Source organism: Saimiri boliviensis, chromosome 2 (genome assembly GCF_048565385.1).
Source record: "Saimiri boliviensis isolate mSaiBol1 chromosome 2, mSaiBol1.pri, whole genome shotgun sequence".
NCBI lineage: Eukaryota > Metazoa > Chordata > Mammalia > Primates > Cebidae > Saimiri > Saimiri boliviensis.
This window is the reverse complement of record NC_133450.1, coordinates 29,803,625-29,821,888: the sequence shown is the minus strand read 5'-3', so window position 1 is coordinate 29,821,888 and position 18,264 is coordinate 29,803,625. Positions and strand designations below refer to the sequence as shown.

General features: G+C 42.9%; 2 protein-coding genes across 11 annotated transcripts in view; one reads left to right on the top strand and one right to left on the bottom strand.

The window, feature by feature from the left end:
- The window catches only part of ZNF410 (zinc finger protein 410), a 50,410-nt gene extending 35,406 nt beyond the window's left edge, over nt 1-15,004 (top strand). For 5 of the 9 annotated variants that reach the window (XM_074392992.1, XM_010335253.3, XM_003924530.4 and 2 more), the window contains 4 exons: nt 3,112-3,237; nt 4,505-4,645; nt 5,880-6,007; nt 14,236-15,004. In XM_074392992.1, the coding sequence (XP_074249093.1) occupies nt 3,112-3,237; nt 4,505-4,645; nt 5,880-6,007; nt 14,236-14,274 (434 nt within the window). In that variant the 3' untranslated portion in view covers nt 14,275-15,004. Of the gene's footprint in view, nt 1-3,111; nt 3,238-3,974; nt 4,117-4,504; nt 4,646-4,931; nt 5,017-5,879; nt 6,023-11,968; nt 12,190-14,235 lie in introns of those variants that run through there. The other 4 variants (XM_074392996.1, XM_074392993.1, XM_074392994.1 and 1 more) reach the window with 4 other exon arrangements.
- Nucleotides 15,005-15,061: 57 nt separating this feature from the next.
- Nucleotides 15,062-18,264, bottom strand: part of FAM161B (FAM161 centrosomal protein B) — a 25,468-nt gene continuing 22,265 nt past the window's right edge. For both annotated transcript variants that reach the window (XM_039469301.2, XM_039469302.2), the window contains exon 9: nt 15,062-17,294. In XM_039469301.2, coding sequence (XP_039325235.2) covers nt 17,153-17,294 — 142 coding nt within the window. In that variant the 3' untranslated portion in view covers nt 15,062-17,152. The remainder of the gene's footprint in view (nt 17,295-18,264) is intronic.

Genomic DNA, 18,264 nt, shown 5'->3' with positions numbered 1-18,264 from the left:
TAGTTATCTCACTGTCTAACTCCACAACATTTCATCATTCCAAAGAGAATCTCCACATCCAGGAGATGATTAAAAAAAAAAGAATTTCCATGTTTATTAGTATCATTGCCAATTTCTCTCTTCCTCCAGCCCCCAGCAACCATTAATCTGCTTTCTGTCTCTGGATTTGCCTTTTCTGAACACTTCATATGGCTTTTTTTTTTTTTTTTTTTTTTGAGACTGAGTCTTGCTCTCTTGTCCAGGCTGGATGGAGTGCAGTGGTGTGATAGCTCACTGCAACCTCTGCCTCCTGGGTTCAAGTGGTTCTCCTGCCTCAGCCTCCTGAGTAGCTGGGATTACAGGCACGCACTGCCACGCACAGGTAGTATGGCATTTTGTGACTGACTTCTTTCATTTAGCATACATTTTCAGGGTTCATTCACATTGTGGTATGTATCATTACTTTATTCCTTTTTTTGGGTTGGTGGAGTCTTGCTCTGTCACCTAGGCTGGGTGCAGTGGCACAATCTCCATTCAGTGCAACCTCTGCCTCCCAGGTTCAAGTGATTCTCCTGCCTCAGCCTCCCAAGTAGCTAGAACTACAGGTGCCTGCCACCATGTCCGACTCATTTTTGTATTTTTAGTAGAGACAGGGTTTTACTATGTTGGCCAGGCTGGTCTCAAACTCCTGACCTTGTAATCCACCCACCTTTGCCTTCCAGAGTGCCGGGATTATAAGTGTGAGCCACCACATGCAGCCTACTTTATTCCTTTTTATGCCTGAATAATATTCCATTGTATGGATATACCACATTTTGTTCATCCAGTCATCAGTTGATGGATTTGGGTTGTTTGACACATTTTGACTATTATGTATAATGTTGCTGTGAACATTTGTGTACAAGTTTTTATATGGTTATATGTTTTCATTTTTCTTAAGTGTATACCTATAAGTGGAATTGCTGAGTCATTGGTAACTTTCTGTTTAGCTTTTTGGGAAACTGCCATTTTTCCAAAGTGGCTGTGCTATTTTACATTCTCACCAGCAGTGTATGAGGATTTCAGTTTCTGTACATCCTGTCCAGCAGTTGTTTCTGTCTTTGATTACAGAAGTACTGGAGTGTATGATTACTTTTCTTACTTACATAAAGGTATCATAGCATGCTGGTTTTTTTGAGACAGAGTCTCACTCTGTGGCTCAGACTGGAGTGCAGTGGGGTGATCTTGGCTCACTGCAACCTCCACCTCCTGGGTTCAAGCAGTTCTCCTGCCTCAGCCTCCCAAGCAGCTGGGATTACATGCATCCACCACCACACCTGGCTAATTTTTGTATTTCTGTAGAGTTGGGGTTTCACCATGTTGGCCAAGCTAGTCTCGATCTCCTGACCTCGTGATCCGCCTGCCTCAGCTTCCCAAAGTGCTGGGATTACAGGTGTGAGCTACTGCGCCTGTCCAAAATAAACTTATTTTAGATTCAGAGGGTACATGTGCAGGTTTGTTATAAGAGTATATTGTGTGATGCTGAGGTTTGGGCTTTAATGATTCTGTTGACCAGGCAGTGGACGTAGTAGCTGATAGGTAGTTTTTCAACCCTTGCCCTGTACCCACTTTTGGAATCCCCAATGTTTATTGTTCCCATCTTCATGTCCATATGTACCCAGTGTTTAGCTCCCACTTTTAAGTGAGAACATGTATTTGATTTTCCATTTCTTTGTTAATTTGCTTAGGATAATGGCCTCCAGCTGCATTCATGTTGCTGCAGAGGACCTGATCTTGTTCTTTTTTATGGCTGCATAGTATTCCATGGTGTGTGTGTACCACATTTTCCTTATCTCGTTTACCATTGATGGACATCTGGGTTGATTCCATATCTTTGCTGTTGTGAATAGTGCTGCAGTGAACATATGGGTGCAGGTGTCTTTTTGGTAGAGCAGTTTATTTTCCTTTGAGTAGATAGCCAGTAATGGGATTGCTGGTTCAAATGGTGATTCAATTTTTAATTTTAAAGCTTTTTATATTCTACCCTGTTTCTATCATATAGCCTTTTTTTTTTTTTTTCTGTGCAGGACTATTACAATATCTGTAGGTTTTTAGTCAGTCTCTGATTAATATTTAGGTTGTTTCCAGTATTTAGCCATTTAAAATAATGTTGCAGTGATGAATAACCTTGTGCATAGATTATTTCACATTTTGTCACTATAGTTTGGGACATATTCCTAGAAGTGGGATTCCTAGGTCAAAGGGCAAGTGCATCTACAATTTTTCTAGATATTGTCAGATTCCCCCAAAGAGGTTTTTGTATTTTGCGTTCCCAGCAAAATACAATCAGCAATGAAGATTGCTGTACCATGTGTTTATCAATTGTGAATTTGTTCCTAGCATTTAGAAATTGAGAGATTCTACTTATTTCCAGTGTGTTTTTAAAAAAACAACAACAGAGAATCTGGCAGTGGTAGTCCTTAATCTAAATATGGCAACAGTTGGCTAGAACGGAATAACAGCTGCCCCTTTTCCGGTAAGGGTACTCTCTAGGTTACTATGGCCCCCACTTGGCCATTTTACTTACTTTTGCTGCCTGTCAGTTCCCTATAGACATCAGATTTTGACCCCTGCTTCTGAGTATGGTTGTCTGAGTAGGTAGAATGGAAATGGAGAATTTAGGACTTGAAGACATAGAAGACAGCTTAAATCATGTTAGAAGAGCCACCAGTGTGAATGTTGATGACCCTAAAGAGTAGTGCCAGGGAGTATGACAAGGGGATATTAGGAACCCAGGATTGGAGTCCTCAAGGAAAGTACATGTCCTAGAGGTCCCTGGAAGACTATCTGAAAAAGGAGGCATATTTTTTTGGCTATCATGATCCTATACCAAAGAGATTTTGTGAAGACAGCAGTAGAGCGGGTCTGGAAAGGACCAGGGGCTGGGAGCAGGGAGTGTGCTAAATCCCGCCCAGTGTACTCTTCCTGCCTTCCCCCGTGTACTGAAGTTTGAGAGGCTGGGAAAGGTGGGGAATGGGAAAAGGAGCAGCTGTTTATGTTCAGTTTAACATTCTCTGAGTTTCTTCATCTAGGTCTTGAGTCCATTCTCTTCTGTTGTTTTGGCTTCCCTGTTTAACCTGGTCCCTGTTTCAGGAGAGAAGCCTCATCAGTGCCAAGTCTGTGGGAAGACCTTCTCTCAGAGTGGAAGCAGGAATGTGCATATGAGAAAGCATCACTTGCAGCTGGGAGCAGCTGGGAGTCAAGAGCAGGAGCAAACTGGTGAGGAGGGTGGGTGTAGTGGAGGGCTATCCCTTCTAGGGTTCAAAGAGCCAAATCACTGTCCTGCCTGGTTATCTGGAAATTTTCTGATTGTTTTGGGTAGATAGACCTGGTCTCATTTGATGGACTGATGGTTTCCAAACATAGCTATACAGTAGAATCATCTACAAGCTTTTAAAATTTATATTTTTTTTGTTGTTTGTTCCCCCACCAATAAAACAAAGCAATCTAATGAATGAGATAATTTGCAAGATCCCAGAATCTGTAGTTTTAAAAGTTCCCGTAGTGAGTTTGATGGTAACTAGTGCTGATCCATTAACGAGGATTTCAGTAACACAGTGACAGAAGATTTCTGTATGGCAAAAGTTTAAGCTTTTTTTTTTTTTAGACGGAGTCTCACTCTGTCACCCAGGCTGGAGTGCAGTGGCGCCATCTCAGCTTGCTGCAACCTCCGCCTTCTGGGTTCAGGATTCTCTTGCCTCAGCCTCCTGAGTAGCTGGGATTACAGCCAGGGGCCACCATGCCTGCCTAATTTTTGTATTTTTGTAGAGATGGGGTTTCACCATGCTGGCCAGCCTGGAAGCATTTTCTCCTTACCAGTTGTGACTACCTTTTTGCCCTGCCTGAAATTTGACAACTCTTTTTAATTCTTATTCCTTTGCCATATCTTTCCTTAATTGTTCCAAATATTCCTTTCTAAAAACCCACCTATCCTGTTTCATATACTAATTCTTCAGATGCCGAAAACAAGCAAGGGTCGGCCGGGAGCGGTGGCTCAAGCCTGTAATCGCAGCACTTTGGGAGGCTAAGGTGGGTGGATCACAAGGACGAAAGATCGAGACAATCCTGGTCAACATGGTGAAACCCCGTCTCTACTAAAAATACAAAAAAAAAAAACTAGCTGGGCATGGTGACGCATGCCTGTAATCCCAGCTACTTAGGAGGCTGAGGCAGGAGAATTGCCTGAGCCCAGGAGGCGAGGGTTGCGGTGAGCCGAGATCGCGCCATTGCACTCCAGCCTGGGTAACAAGAGTGAAACTCCATCTCAAAAAAAAAAAAAAAAAACAGGCAAGGGTCATTAGGCTTATTACTCTTTCCCTTCTAGGTTTATTCTTGTTTCTCAAAAGTAGGTGAAATAGGAGGTGGCATCCAGTACATAGGTTAACTTCTAGTAATGAAAGAGAAGGCCAGCTTCCTGTTGAAAGAAAATGAGGACCAGGCACAGCCTTGACTGCTGTATGTCTCTCACAACCTATTCTCTGTGCAGCTGAGCCACTAATGGGCAGTAGTTTGCTTGAAGAGGCTTCAGTACCCCGTAAAAACCTGGTGTCTATGAATTCCCAGCCCAGCCTTGGTGGAGAGTCCTTGAACCTACCAAATACCAATTCTATCCTGGGAGTTGATGATGGTAAGACTTCCACCTCTCCTTTATTTGGGAAAAATGGGCTGCAACTAGGGGCTAAGGAATTGGGTGTCTCCACAGTGGAGGTTTAATCTCATTTCTTATGAATAGCTGTGGTATGATTGAGTAGCATTTGTGTTCTTATTCTCTGGGGTGGATAAGTGAGTCTGTTTAAAAAAATTTTTTTTTCATTGAAGATAATATAACAAAGAATAAAAAGAAAAAATCTTAAGAAAAAATTATTCATAATCCTAGCATCCTAGCCCAACTATTTCTATCTTTCCTATTGCAGTTATGGAAGAACTTAACTTTTAAAACATTTAAACAGAACATAACCAGGTTTTACAGAGGAGATATAAAGCAATTTCTCCATACCTTCAAAAGCCATATCTTCTGGAGAAAAGAAAGGGCTCTCTAGGAAACACTTGCTCCTCTCTGGTATAGAAATTTCACCCAAGTTACACAGGCCAGGCCCTCTTCTCTGAAAAACTTAACAGGTGAGGTCAGCATGCATTTATTCAGTGCCTACTGTGTGCCTGGCACCATGGGAAAGACAAAAGTAGAAGCTAGGGACCTTAAAATCCAGTTGAGAAGTGAAAGCTTACATATATATGGGAACAACATTGAGTACATAGAAGACAGTATATAAGCGAACACTAAATTATATGGTACAGTATAAAAGAGTTGTATCAGCTAGAAAACCCCTAGAAGAAACTTTTGATTTTCTGAGGGCTAAGTGGTATATCCTTAAAATATTTCTAGAAGATTTTCATGGTGATTCCACTGATGAACATTTAGTAACTGTGAGATCTTGTGTTTTGTTCCTCATATCATTTTCAGTCAGTGAATGCTATCAGTATCATTGGTTCATACCATATTCAGTCAGTGAGTGCTATCAGTATCATTGGTGACTGCTTTAAGGGTGGCTTTGGTTCCCTGACCTGCTTGCCTAAGCAGCTTTTGCCCCGTTTCATACATAGTTTTAATTCAGTCAACAGTGCTAATACCGTATTATTCTAAATCCTGAATTAAGATTTTTTGTCTTTTTTTCTATTATGTTTCTATAATACTTTCCGAATTCACTGATAGTGCTTATTAGACAGGATGAACTTGGAAGAAATAGAGGAATGTGGGAAATAGAGGAATAGAGTTTTAGAGTTGTTAATGAGAGGCTTAATGATCCAGATAGGTATGTCTCTGGATTCACTTTTCATTGAAACATTTTTCTGTTGCTTCACAGAAGTGCTTGCTGAAGGATCCCCACGTTCCCTGTCTTCAGTGCCTGATGTGACACATCACTTGGTGACCATGCAGTCAGGGAGGCAATCATATGAAGTTTCTGTCTTAACTGCAGTAAATCCACAAGAGGTAAAGTGGTCTCTTGTCCTTTGTTTCTGTGGCACCTAAGGTGGGGAAGGATTGAGAATTTAGAGGATCTGAAAAAGTCTCTAGTTTCCATTTCCTGGAAACTTTGAAATGAGTATTTTCTTTTAAATTAAGCATGAATTCAGCTTGAAAGGAGAGGGTGAGGGTCTTAACGAATTGGAGATTGGTCTGTCACACCTGGGACTCTCAGCTTTAAAGTTCTTTTATACACATTCCTCATTGATGTCTATTCCCATTGTTCTCTGCCCTACTATAACATGAAGATACAGCTTCTATTTTATAAAGGCATACAATGGGCACTGAATAAATGCATGTTGACCTCACCTGTTAAGTTATTCAGAGAAGAGTGCCTGTACTGTGTGACTTGGGTGAAATTTCTATACTAGAGAGGAGCAAGTGTTTCCTAGCCCTTTCTTTTCTCCACAAATAACATCTTGGAAAAAAGTCCTCAGCAAAAAAGATAGTAACACAATCATTAAACATAATTATTGTTCATTCCGCTAAGGTCGTATGTCTGGGAGATACCAGGCTTAACCAAATGGGCATGTACAGATTTGTTCATTTGCTTGCTTAAATGTGAACCATTATCTAAATCAGTGGTCTGCAACCTTTTTGGCACCAGGGATCAATTTTATTCCACCTCAGATCGTTAGGCATTAGATTCTCATAAGGAGCACACAATCCAGATCCCTCAAATGCACAGTTCACAATAGGGTTTGTGCTCCTGTGAGAATCTGTTGCTGCTGCTGATCTGACAGGCATCTGAGGTGGTGTTCAGGGGGTAGTGCTTGCTTACCTCCTGCTGTGCAGCCCAGTTCCTAACATTGACCATGTGGTTCACTGGTCCGTGGCCACCGGTCCATGGCCTGTGGGTTGGTGACCACTGATCTAAACAGAAGAAGGGTTTTAGGTTGTAAGCACTTTCAACTCTGTGGTTTGGCTTTGACTCAGAAAACAGAATGCAAACCAGTCAGTCTTTTAGAATCTTAGGATATTTTATTCGTCTTGTGTCAGGGAGTGGATGACTTCATCACAAGTACATTTCATATGCATAAGCTTTTGTCAGAACCTATGTAGCTTGGATCCCTTCAGTATTACATTAGGTTTTATGGTGCTCTTCCATCTTCTCTCCTCTTTCTTTTTATTATAACTTTTACCACAGTAAGCTGTTACATCATTCAAATGACTCTGCATCCTATGTTGAATAGTCTTCATTATTCTGTAATATCCTTAGGGGTACCCAAGATTACAAGGTTCTGGGCATACATGTTAATCCTTTTGCCAAGACCTTTCCTTTTATTCATTGTTGTGACCCATTGTCTTTGCTTATATTTAGTTTTTGCTGTTGGTATCATTTATTCTTTCCTAAGTCACTTCTTTTTCTGGTAACTGCTTTGGAATGAGTCATATATGTCTCACTTAGAGAGCCTTCCTCTTGCTCCTCCATTTTTTCTTGTCTTCAATTTTGTGTTTTAAAGCTTTTATTATGGAAATTTTCAGAGTATAGTGAGAGATAGAGACTAGTATAATAAACCCATGTACCTATTTCCTAACTTGGACAATTTTTTTGTGCAGTGATTGTGCCACTGTACTCCTGGGTGACAGAGTTAGACCCTGTCCCAAAAAACAAAAACATAATTAGCTTTATACTGTTCTTGTTTTATTTCTTTCCTCCTTTTGTTGTTGTTGCTGTTTGTGATGGAGTATTTCAAAGCAAATTGTAGGAATGTCATTTCTTCTGTATATATTTCAGTATGTGTCTCTTAACAGATATAATGTTTTTTTAAAAATATCTTTATCAACTGTAATCCCAGCACTTTGGGAGGCCGAGGCGGGTGGATCATGAGGTCAAGAGATCGAGACCATCCTGGTCAACATGGTGAAACCCCGTCTCTACTAAAAATACAAAAAATTAGCTGGGCGTGGTGGCACGTGCCTGTAATCCCAGCTACTCAGGAGGCTGAGGCAGGAGAATTGCCTGAGCCCAGGAGGCGGAGGTTGCGGTGAGCCGAGATCGCGCCATTGCACTCCAGCCTGGGTAACAAGAGCGAAACTCCATCTCAAAAAAAAAAAAAAAACAAAAAAAACAAACCTTTATCACATCCAAGAAACCTTGTATCCTCTAATAGTCTATGTTCTTTTTTTCTCCCCCTGAAAAATACTGTATGGTTGGTTCAGGCTGGGCGCGTTGGCTCACACCTGTAATCCCAGCACTTTGGGAGGCCGAGGCGGGCAAATCACGAGGTCAAGAGATCGAGACCATCCTGGCCAACGTGGTGAAACCCCATCTCTACTAAAAATACAAAAATTAGCTGGGTTGAGTATGATAGGACATGGGATGGAGAGATGGGCTGGAAAATTGAGAGCTGGAAAGATAAGCTAGTTCCTCTCTTGAAAGGTCTTACAGACATGATTTTATCCTGGGGGCACTGAAGAACTACTGCACGGTTTTTTTTTTTTTTGAGTCGGAGTTTCGCTCTTGTTACCCAGGCTGGAGTGCAATGGCACGATCTCGGCTCACCGCAACCTCCGTCTCCTGGGTTCAGGCAATTCTCCTGCCTCAGCCTCCTGAGTAGCTGGGATTACAGGCACGTGCCACCATACCCAGCTGATTTTTTTGTATTTTTAGTAGAGACGGGGTTTCACCATGTTGACCAGGATGGTCTCGATCTCTTGACCTTGTGATCCACCCGCCTTGGCCTTCCAAAGTGCTGGGATTACAGGCTTGAGCCACCGTGCCTGGCCAATTTTTTGTATTTTTTAGTAGAGACGGGGTTTCACCATGTTGACCAGGACGGTCTCGATCTCTTGACCTCATGATCCACCCGCCTCGGCCTCCCAAAGTGCTGGGATTACAGGCTTGAGCCACCGTGCCCGGCTTTTTTTTTTTTTTTGAGACGGAGTTTCGCTCTTGTTACCCAGGCTGGAGTACAACCTCCGCCTCCTGGGTTCAAGCAATTCTCCTGCCTCAGCCTCCCTAGTAGCTGGGACTACAGGCGTGCGCCACCATGCCCAGCTAATTTTTTGTATTTTTAGTAGAGACGGGGTTTCACCATGTTGACCAGGATGGTCTGGATCTCTTGACCTTGTGATCCACCCGCCTTGTCCTCCCAAAGTGCTGGGATTACAGGCTTGAGCCACTGCGCCTGGCCTCACTGCACGGTTTTAACTAGGGTATGACATGATCAGATTTGTGTATACAGAATATCCAGTAATGGTACATTTGTTCTCTAGAACCTAGGCACATGAGTCTTGGAACTAACCTCAGAGCATCCCCGTATGATAGGTGCTGCCCACTTACGGCCTCAAGGAGACATCATAACACAGGCTGGGTGTGGTGGATCATGCCTACAATCCCAGCACTTTTGGAGGCTAAAGTGGGAGGATCACTTGAGGCCAGGAGTTCGAGACATGCCTGGGCAACATAACAAGATCCTGTCTCTACAAAAGGTTTTTTTTGAGACGGATTTTTGCTCTTGTTACCCAGGCTGGAGTGCAATGGCGCGATCTCGGCTCACCGCAACCTCCACCTCCTGGGTTCAGGCAATTCTCCTGCCTCAGCCTCCTGAGTAGCTGGGATTACAGGCACGCACCACCATGCCCAGCTAATTTTTTTGTATTTTTGGTAGAGATGGGGTTTCACCATGTTGACCAGATGGTCTTGATCTCTTGACCTCGTGATCCACCCGCCTCGGCCTCCCAAAGTGCCGGGATTACAGGCTTGAGCCACCGCGCCCGGCCTACAAAAGGTTTTTTAAAAATTAGCCAGGCATGGTGGTGTGTACTTGTAATCTCAGCTACGCCAGAGGTTGAGGCAGGAGGATCGACTTGAGCCCAGGAGTTCAAGGCTACAGTAAACTATGATTGCGCCATTGCACTCCAGCCTGAGAGAGATCTCGTCCCAAAAATCAAACCAAAAAAAGGAAGTATGGCCTTCACTCCAGGAGGGTGCAAAGGGCCTACAGGCCCTAAGTACCCAGTTTCATAATGGAAGCCCAAAACACTTAGGAAAAAAAAAAATATATATATATATATATATATATATATATATATATGTATGTCAGGGTCTCACTCTCTTGCCCAGGCTGGAGTGCAGTGGCTTGATCTTGGCTCACTGCAACCTCTGCTGCCCAGGTTCAAGCAATTCTCCTGCCTCAGCCTCCCGAGTAGCTGGGATTACAGGCGCCCACCACCATGTCTAGCTAATTTTCCTATTTTTAGTAAAGATGGGGTTTCACCATGTTGGTCAGGCTGGTCTTGAACTCCTGACCTCACCTGCCTCGGCCTCCCAAAGTGTTGAGATTACAGGCGTGAGCCACCACGCCCGGCCAGGAAAATATTAATAACACAATGGAGAAAGTGCTGCCCATGATGTAGCTGAAAATCCTACACTGTCACTTTTTCCTCATATTTTTTTTTTATATTTACAAACACACCCTCTGTCTGAGCCTCACTTCTTTTGTGTTTTCTTCACTTTTATCATTATTCGTCTCCTCTTATCACAGGCATTTCCACTGCTTATTCCCTCCTTTTCTTTCTTTGCTAGTTTGGGTCCTCCAATACCTTCGGTTTTTTCAAGCTATGAGCCCCTCAAGGTTCCAGGCTTAGTCCTCTTCCTCATCCAAGGTCTTAAGTATTAACTTGCCATTTCTCCAGTGAGTGAGGAATGTTGATTCCTTAAGAACTTTCAGGTGCCAGAGAAGGTGAAGGCTATTTGCAATATATGCCTATTTCAACTTTTTGGAGATCACCAAGCAGTACAGATCAAAGTGTACTGATACTGATGAACTTGTAATTCCTATAAATATGCTCTAAAAATAAAAATAGCTTATCAAACATATCAGAGAACAACCAAATCTGTTATCTGAAATTATCATGAGAGGCTGGGTACAGTGGCTCACGCTTGTAATCCTAGCAAGGATCAACCCCGTCTTTACTAAAAGATTACCTTGGGAGGCTGGGGTGAGAGGATCAGTTTGAGGTGGGAGCATCAGTTGAGCGTCAGAGTTTGAGACCAGCCTGAGCAGCACAGGGAAACCCTATCTCTACAAAACAAAAATAAAATAAAATTGGCTGGTCCTAGCTACTTGGGAGGATGAGGTTAGAGGATCACTTGGGCCCAGGAGGTTGAGACTGCAGTGAGCCATGATCATGCCACTGCACTCTGGTCTGGGTGACAAAGCCAAACCCTGATGGTGGTTGTTTTTTTTAAATGAAATTACCATGGGAAAAATATGAAAAACTACAAGTCACCTCTCTCTGGTTCAGATGGACAATCTCTATTTTCCCTCATTGTGCCACATCTGAGAATTAGATGGAAGACTCATTGCACAGGCCCAACTGGGACCCCCCAGGGCTTTTGGGCTCTCATACTTACTAAAGTTCATCCTAAATGGGGATCTGTATTTACATTGAGTTCACATTCTTGAACTCAAGAACCAGTATAAGAGATTCCTAGCTAGCTTTAATTACATCTTAGAATGCTTCCCAAATCAAGGCAAAAACAGAAATTACAAATTCTATAGCATTTCTCATAAAATACCTTTGCAAACATCTGGATCTTGGCCTACATTAAAAACACACTATTCTTACTTCCCTGCCACATAGCATCAAATGAAATATGTGGTTTCTTTAAGGTTTCATTTTTCTTTCAATTTTGTTTAAATTTCTTTAAATTCCATATCATTAAAGGTTTTTTGTTTTTTTTTTTTACTGTACCATGTATTTATTAAAAACTAAAGTAAAAGGCATTAAGAAAAGAAAGTATAAAACATCTATCAAAATTACAAAAATTCTAGAAGTGGACAAAAATCCAAAAACACTAATAAACCAATTGAACAATTACTTAAGGAATAAAATATAAGCTACCATTACACAATGACAGCTTGTGTCTTACAAAAAGCAGATTAAAGTAAGAATTTTTTTTTCTGAGATGGAGTCTAGCTCTGTCACCAGGCTGGAGTGCAATGGCACAATCTGGGCTCACTGCAACCTCTGCCTCCTGGGTTCAAGCAATTCTGCCTCAGCCTCCTGAGTAGTTGGGACTACAGGCGCCCACCACCACACCTGGCTAAGTATGTCCTCAGAACAAGTCCTGGAGGATTTCAACAGGGACTCAGCGATTTGGGCAAGTGATTACTTACTCCACATGTGAGGGCAGCTTCCTGGAGAGATGTCCTCAGAACAAGTCCTGGAGGTTTTCAACAGGAACTCAGCGATTCCAGCAAGTGTTCCCACAGAGGATCCACTGAAGGAACTTCCCACGGAGGCCCCATGTCATGTGAAAGAGGCCTGGGGGGTCAAGGAAAGGGACTGCTTACTCAACCTCCTGGAGAGAAGAAATGACACCCAGCGAGTACAAGGAGGATGAGGATGCTGAAGAGCTTCACCTGACCTGTTGTGACCTTTGTTTGTCATGCTGCAAATCCCTGTAGATTTTTCAAACATCTGGAAGGGCCGAGACACAAGACTTCACCCTGGCCCAGCCACCATCTGGATCATGAGAGTTTTGGGGATTGTGCTACACTCTCTGGACTTTTATATTCTCTCGTTTAATTAAAAAAAAAAAAAATTCTTACTTTAGGCCTGGCGTGGTGGCTCACGCCTATAATCCCAGGACTTTGGGAGGCCAAAGTGGGCATATCGCTAGGTGAAGAGATTGAGATCATTCTGGCCAACATGGTGAAACTCATTAAACTCTTTTTTTTTTTTTTTTTGGGACAGTTTCGCCCTTGTTACCCAGGCTGGAGTGCAATGGCGCGATCTCGGCTCACTGCAACCTCCGCCTCCTGGGCTCAGGCAATTCTCCTGCCTCAGCCTCCTGAGTAGCTGGGATTACAGGCACACGCCACCATGCCCAGCTAATTTTTTGCACTTTTAGTAGAGACGGGTTTCACCATGTTGACCAGGATGGTCTCGATCTCTCGACCTTGTGATCCACCCGCCTCGGCCTCCCAAAGTGCTGGGATTACAGGCTTGAGCCACCGCGCCCGGCAGAAACTCATTAAACTCTTAAAAAAATTTTTTTTTTTTGGTAGATAGGGGGTCTTACCATGTTGCCCAGGCTGATCTCAAATTTCTGACCTCAAGAAGTCCTCCCACCTCAGCCTCCCAAAATGGAGTTATAGGCATGAGCCATAGTGCCCAACCCAGTCATTAAATACTTCTGTATAAATTACCTTCATCCAAATTAGGATCACCAGGTAAATGCGTCTCAAGCTGAAGAATTTATTTGATTAGATTTTAATAAGCTCAGTTTTTGTTCTGAATTGTACTGAATTGTTCCCATCTCATTTTTGTCTGTCTGAAAACAGTTTCACCCTGTCACCCAGACTGGAGTGCAATGGCATGATCATAGCTCACTGCACCCTTGAACTCCTGGGTTCAAGCGATCCTCCTGCCTCAGCCTCCCAAGTAGCTAGGACTACAAGCACATACTACCATGCCTGGCTAATTTTTAAAACTTTCTTGTAGAGACAGGGCCTGTGTTGCCCAAGCTGGTCTCCAGCAGTTCTCCTGCCTCAGCCTCCCAAAGTGCTGGCATTATAGACATGAGCCATTGCACTCAGCCTCATTTTGTTTTTATATTAAAATGGAAACCAACCTCATGAATTACCATACCAAAGCTCCTTTGAATATAGCCTTGTGTATAGAGTAGAATGTTAGTGTTGGCTGCCATTATTCAGGAGTCCCTTAAGCTTATCTTCCTTCATCACAGCAAAGGTATTCTTTTAAGCCCAAAGAACTCCTGGGTTGCTTGTGAGTGGGTTCCAGTTCTCATATAGAACTTACAAAGTGAACAGCTCGTCTTCCTATTTCCTTCTCCTACTTGAGCCTTCACCCTATCCTTTGGCTGATGCTTGCTTAAGAGATTTCATTTCCACCATTTGTTTTCCCTGTAAGTTAGAGATTCCTCTATCACTGACTGGTGAGTAGGTAACTACAGAAACAATAGTTTGGCTTATAGACTCAAGATATTTGATAGCCAGAGTTGAAATGCCAGCCTTATGACATGGCTTACAGTGCTTTCCCAAGGCCACACTGGGATCTGTTAGTCAATGTGTGTGTTTGCTTTGGAAGTAGATAACCCTTCATTCACCCCTGCAGTACATTCTCCATCCTCCACTCTTAAGCCTTTTTTCTTAGTATGAATCATTTTTTTCTCTAATTCAACTGTAACCTATTCTAGATTTGCTTTCAATCTTTTACAGTTACTAAACCAAGGAGATTTAACTGAAAGACGGACATGAGCACGGGTGCTGACTCCTGGAAGAGCAGCTCTATCTGATCTCAAAACGCATACACTGGGAACAGGATGCCGTAGCTCACAACAGAACAGAATGAATCTCTGAAGGACAGGACTCTGCTTTTGCCACTCTTCCTCTTTCCTGGTACAGAAGATGGATGTAGGAGAGCCTCTTTTCTAACTGCCATCTTATCCAGACAAAGAATGAAGCAATGACTGTGGGCTAGGAAACTGTACCTACCTCTCTTCCCACTGCAAAATTCTGGGATTGACCAAAAGTGAATTTGATTATGTGTTGGCTGAAGTTCCTCACTATGACTGTTGAGGGGAGGTTTTCCTTTGAAGAGTTTTCATGCCAGACTCAGCTGTCTTCACATGGATGAAATAATTCCTGCCACCAACAACAGAGCTTCACCAGGAAGTTGAGCTTTCATGATGCCTTGTTGCTTTGAAGAAGGGAGTGATGTCAATTATCTTGTTACATTCTCCCTTTAGCAACCTGAGTAAGCGACTCTGCCACTGGGCTGCAAAAAAATTAATTACTTGAATCTCCCCTTGGCCCAGGCTGAGGTACTATCTTGTCCTATACCTTCTACTTGGTCACTTTGCTTTTCTTTGTTAATGGAACATACAGTAGCATGTTAAGAGGGATTTCATGTTTTTGTTTTTTTAAAGTTAAAAATTAGATGATGCAGATTCAGTTTTTCCTTTAAATAAACAAAACAGCCCAGTCAGCTCTTTGGCTCTTGTTTTACACAAAATTTGTTTTCTTAGAGATTAGGACTTCATTGAACCAAGGAGTCTTAGGAAACATAACCAGAACATCTTCATTTCTAACTAGCAAGCCCAGGTGGTTATTACTGGATTATCACTCTGTCTCCACCAAAAAAGATACATCTGAGAAAATGCAATAAAAACAGATACTTTTGAATTTTTCCAACAACAGATACTTTTGAATTTTTCCAGAAAGATCGTTTCTTTTAAAAGGCATTGAGAAAGGTGCTTTAGTTAGAGCAGGCATGCTTGCTATCATCCTGTCTCCACAGCTACTGAGAAAGAATATCCAGTCATTATTATGATTTGAGATAGAGTCTTGCTCTGTTACCCAGGCTGGAGTGCAGTGGTGTAATCATAGCTCACTGTAACCTTGAACTCAAGGGATCTTCCCACCTCAGCCTCCTGAATAGCTAGGACTATAGGCATGCACCACCAGTCCAGCGAACTTTTTGCGTGTTTTTTTTTTTGGTAGAGATGAGGGCACACTATATTGCCTAGACTGGTCTTGAACCCCTGGCTTCAAGCGATCCTCCTGCCTTGGCCTCCCAAAGTGCTGGGATTACAGGCATGAAGCACTGCACTGAGCCAGAATATCCAATTATTACTGGTGAGAAGAAAGTATTCCAGAGTTCATCTACTAGTAAAAATCTTGGTTGTCTGGGAAATTTTATTTAAAACGAACTTCATGCTCACAAACACACAGGCACATTCTACACAGATAATAGGAAATAACTTTTAAATTATTCTTAATTTGTTAATGACATGCATCACCATTTAGTATGTAGATTGTGTTCATGGCAATTACTTGTATTCTTAGAATGCCAGTTTTTGCTTCATGCAACCTTTTACACTAGAGCAGTGGTTCTCAACCAGGGACATTTTTGCCCCCTGGGGACATCTGGCATTATCTGGAGACGTTTTTGGTTGTTACAGCTGGGGAGGGGGATACTAACTGGCATCTAGCAGGCAGTGGCCAGGGATGCTGCTAAACATTCTACAACGTACAGGACAGCTCCCTCCCGCAACCCTCAACAAAGTATTAGGTGGCCCGAGGTATTTTTTTCTTTTTTTTTTTTTTTGAGGACAGAGTCTTACTCTTGCCACCCAGGCTGGAGTACAGTAGTGCGATCTTGGCTCAATGCAGCCTCCACCTCCCGGGTTCAAGTGATTCTTCTGCCTCAGCTGCCTGAGTAGCTGGGATTGCAGGCACCCGCCACCAAGCCCAGCTAATTTTTGTATTTTTAGTAGAGATGGGGTTTCGCCATGTTGGCCAGGCTAAGGCCCAAAATATTAATAATGCTGAGGATATGAAACCCTATACTGGAATTTGTAAGTTTTTCATCCCCAATGGGCTAAATGTGATACACAGATGTATTTTATTTTGCCCATACACTATTTCTAAGTAATTTTTAAATTAGTTTGACAGCATGCAAGTTTCTGGCTTGATGAAAATGTGGTTGATGTAGGAGCCTAAACTCTAGCAAGACTTGATACTTTCCAGTCTCCCTTGTCTCCTACTGTCTACACCTACCCTGCTGATGCATTTATGTTTCTGCACTAGCCCTGATAGGTATTTGGGCTTGTGCTCTTTTCTCTACGTATACTCTAAATGTGAGGCACAGAGCAGGAACCCTGAACTTTAGGCTACGATCCCTCCTCCTGAGCCTCCCCACTTTGATTTCCTTGAACCATTCCGTTATCTGCTACTTTTTTTTTTTTTTTTTTTTTTTGAAGACAGAGTCTTGCTGTGCTGCCCAGGCTGGTACAGTGCTGTGATCTTGGCTTATGAATACCTCTGTCTCTCAGGTTTAAGTGATTCTCCTGCCTCAGCCTCCTGAGTAGCTGGAATTACAGGCATGTGTCATCACACCCAGCTAATTTTTATATTTTTAGTAGAGACAGGGTTTTGCCATGTTGGCCAGGCTGGTCTCAAACTCCTGACCTCAGGTGATCTGCCCACCTCGAGCGGACTGTTACCTGGTACTCTTCTTTTCCCCCGTCCACTAGCAGTAGCCATGACTCAAAACCCAAGTTTTGCCTGCCTTGGCTCAAACCCAAGTTATCTGCTTAATATTTTTCAAAAGCAGTAATTTTAAGTGTAGTGATTAGGCAAGTGATTGGAGATTTTCTGATGATTGATGAGATAGCTCCTCCAGTACTTTCCTGGGGCTTGCAGGCTGTTCTAGAGATCCTTCTAAATCCTGCTGTGGATCGTCTCTGATGCTGAATTTTGTAGTTTCTTGGATGCTGCAAAATAAATTAAAACATTAATTTTTTTTTTTTTTTCCCCAGAGAGGGTCTCACTCTGTCACCCAGGCTGGAGTGCAGTGGCATGATTTTGGCTCACTGCAGCCTGGACAGCCCAGCTCCAGCAATCTTCCCACTTCAGCTTCCCAAGTAGCTGGGATTACAGGCACATGCCACTGTGCCCAGCTAATTTTTTTAATTTTTTTTTTTAGAGATGGGGTTTTGCCATGTTGCCCAGGCTGGTCTTGAACTCCTGGCTTCAAATGATCCACCCACTTCAGCCTCCCAAAGTGCTGGGATTACAGGCCTAAGCCACTGCGCCCAGTCTGAAAAACAAAACCTTAAAGCACTGTGTAAGGTTTAAGAATGGCCTCAACATTATTTTATATGGGATGTAAAGGAAAATTCCTAGGGGTATAAAACTGAGAAATTAGGGTAGGGGCTACTAGGATTTTTTTATTTTTTATTTTTGAGACAGTCTCATTCTGTTGCCAGGCTCCAGGCTGGAGTGCAGTCGCACAATCTTGGCTCAACTGCAACCTCCGCCTCTTGGGTTCAAGCGATTCTCCTGCCTCAGCCTCCCGAGTATCTGGGATTCCAGCCGTGTGCCACCATGCCCAGCTAATTTTTGTAATTTTTAGTAGAGATGGGGGGGTTTCACCATGTTGTCCAGGATGGTCACGATCTCTTGACCTTGTGATCCACCTGCCTTGGCCTCCCAAAGTGCTGGGATTACAGGTGTGAGCCACCATGCCCAGCCAGGGGCTACTAGGATTTAAGATACAAAACAATTAAGAATTATGGAGATAGCCGGGTGTGGTGGCTCAAGCCTGTAATCCCAGCACTTTGGGAGGCCGAGGCGGGTGGATCACAAGGTCAAGAGATCGAGACCATCCTGGTCAACATGGTGAAACCCCGTCTCTACTAAAAGTACAAAAAATTAGCTGGGCATGGTGGTGCGTGCCTATAA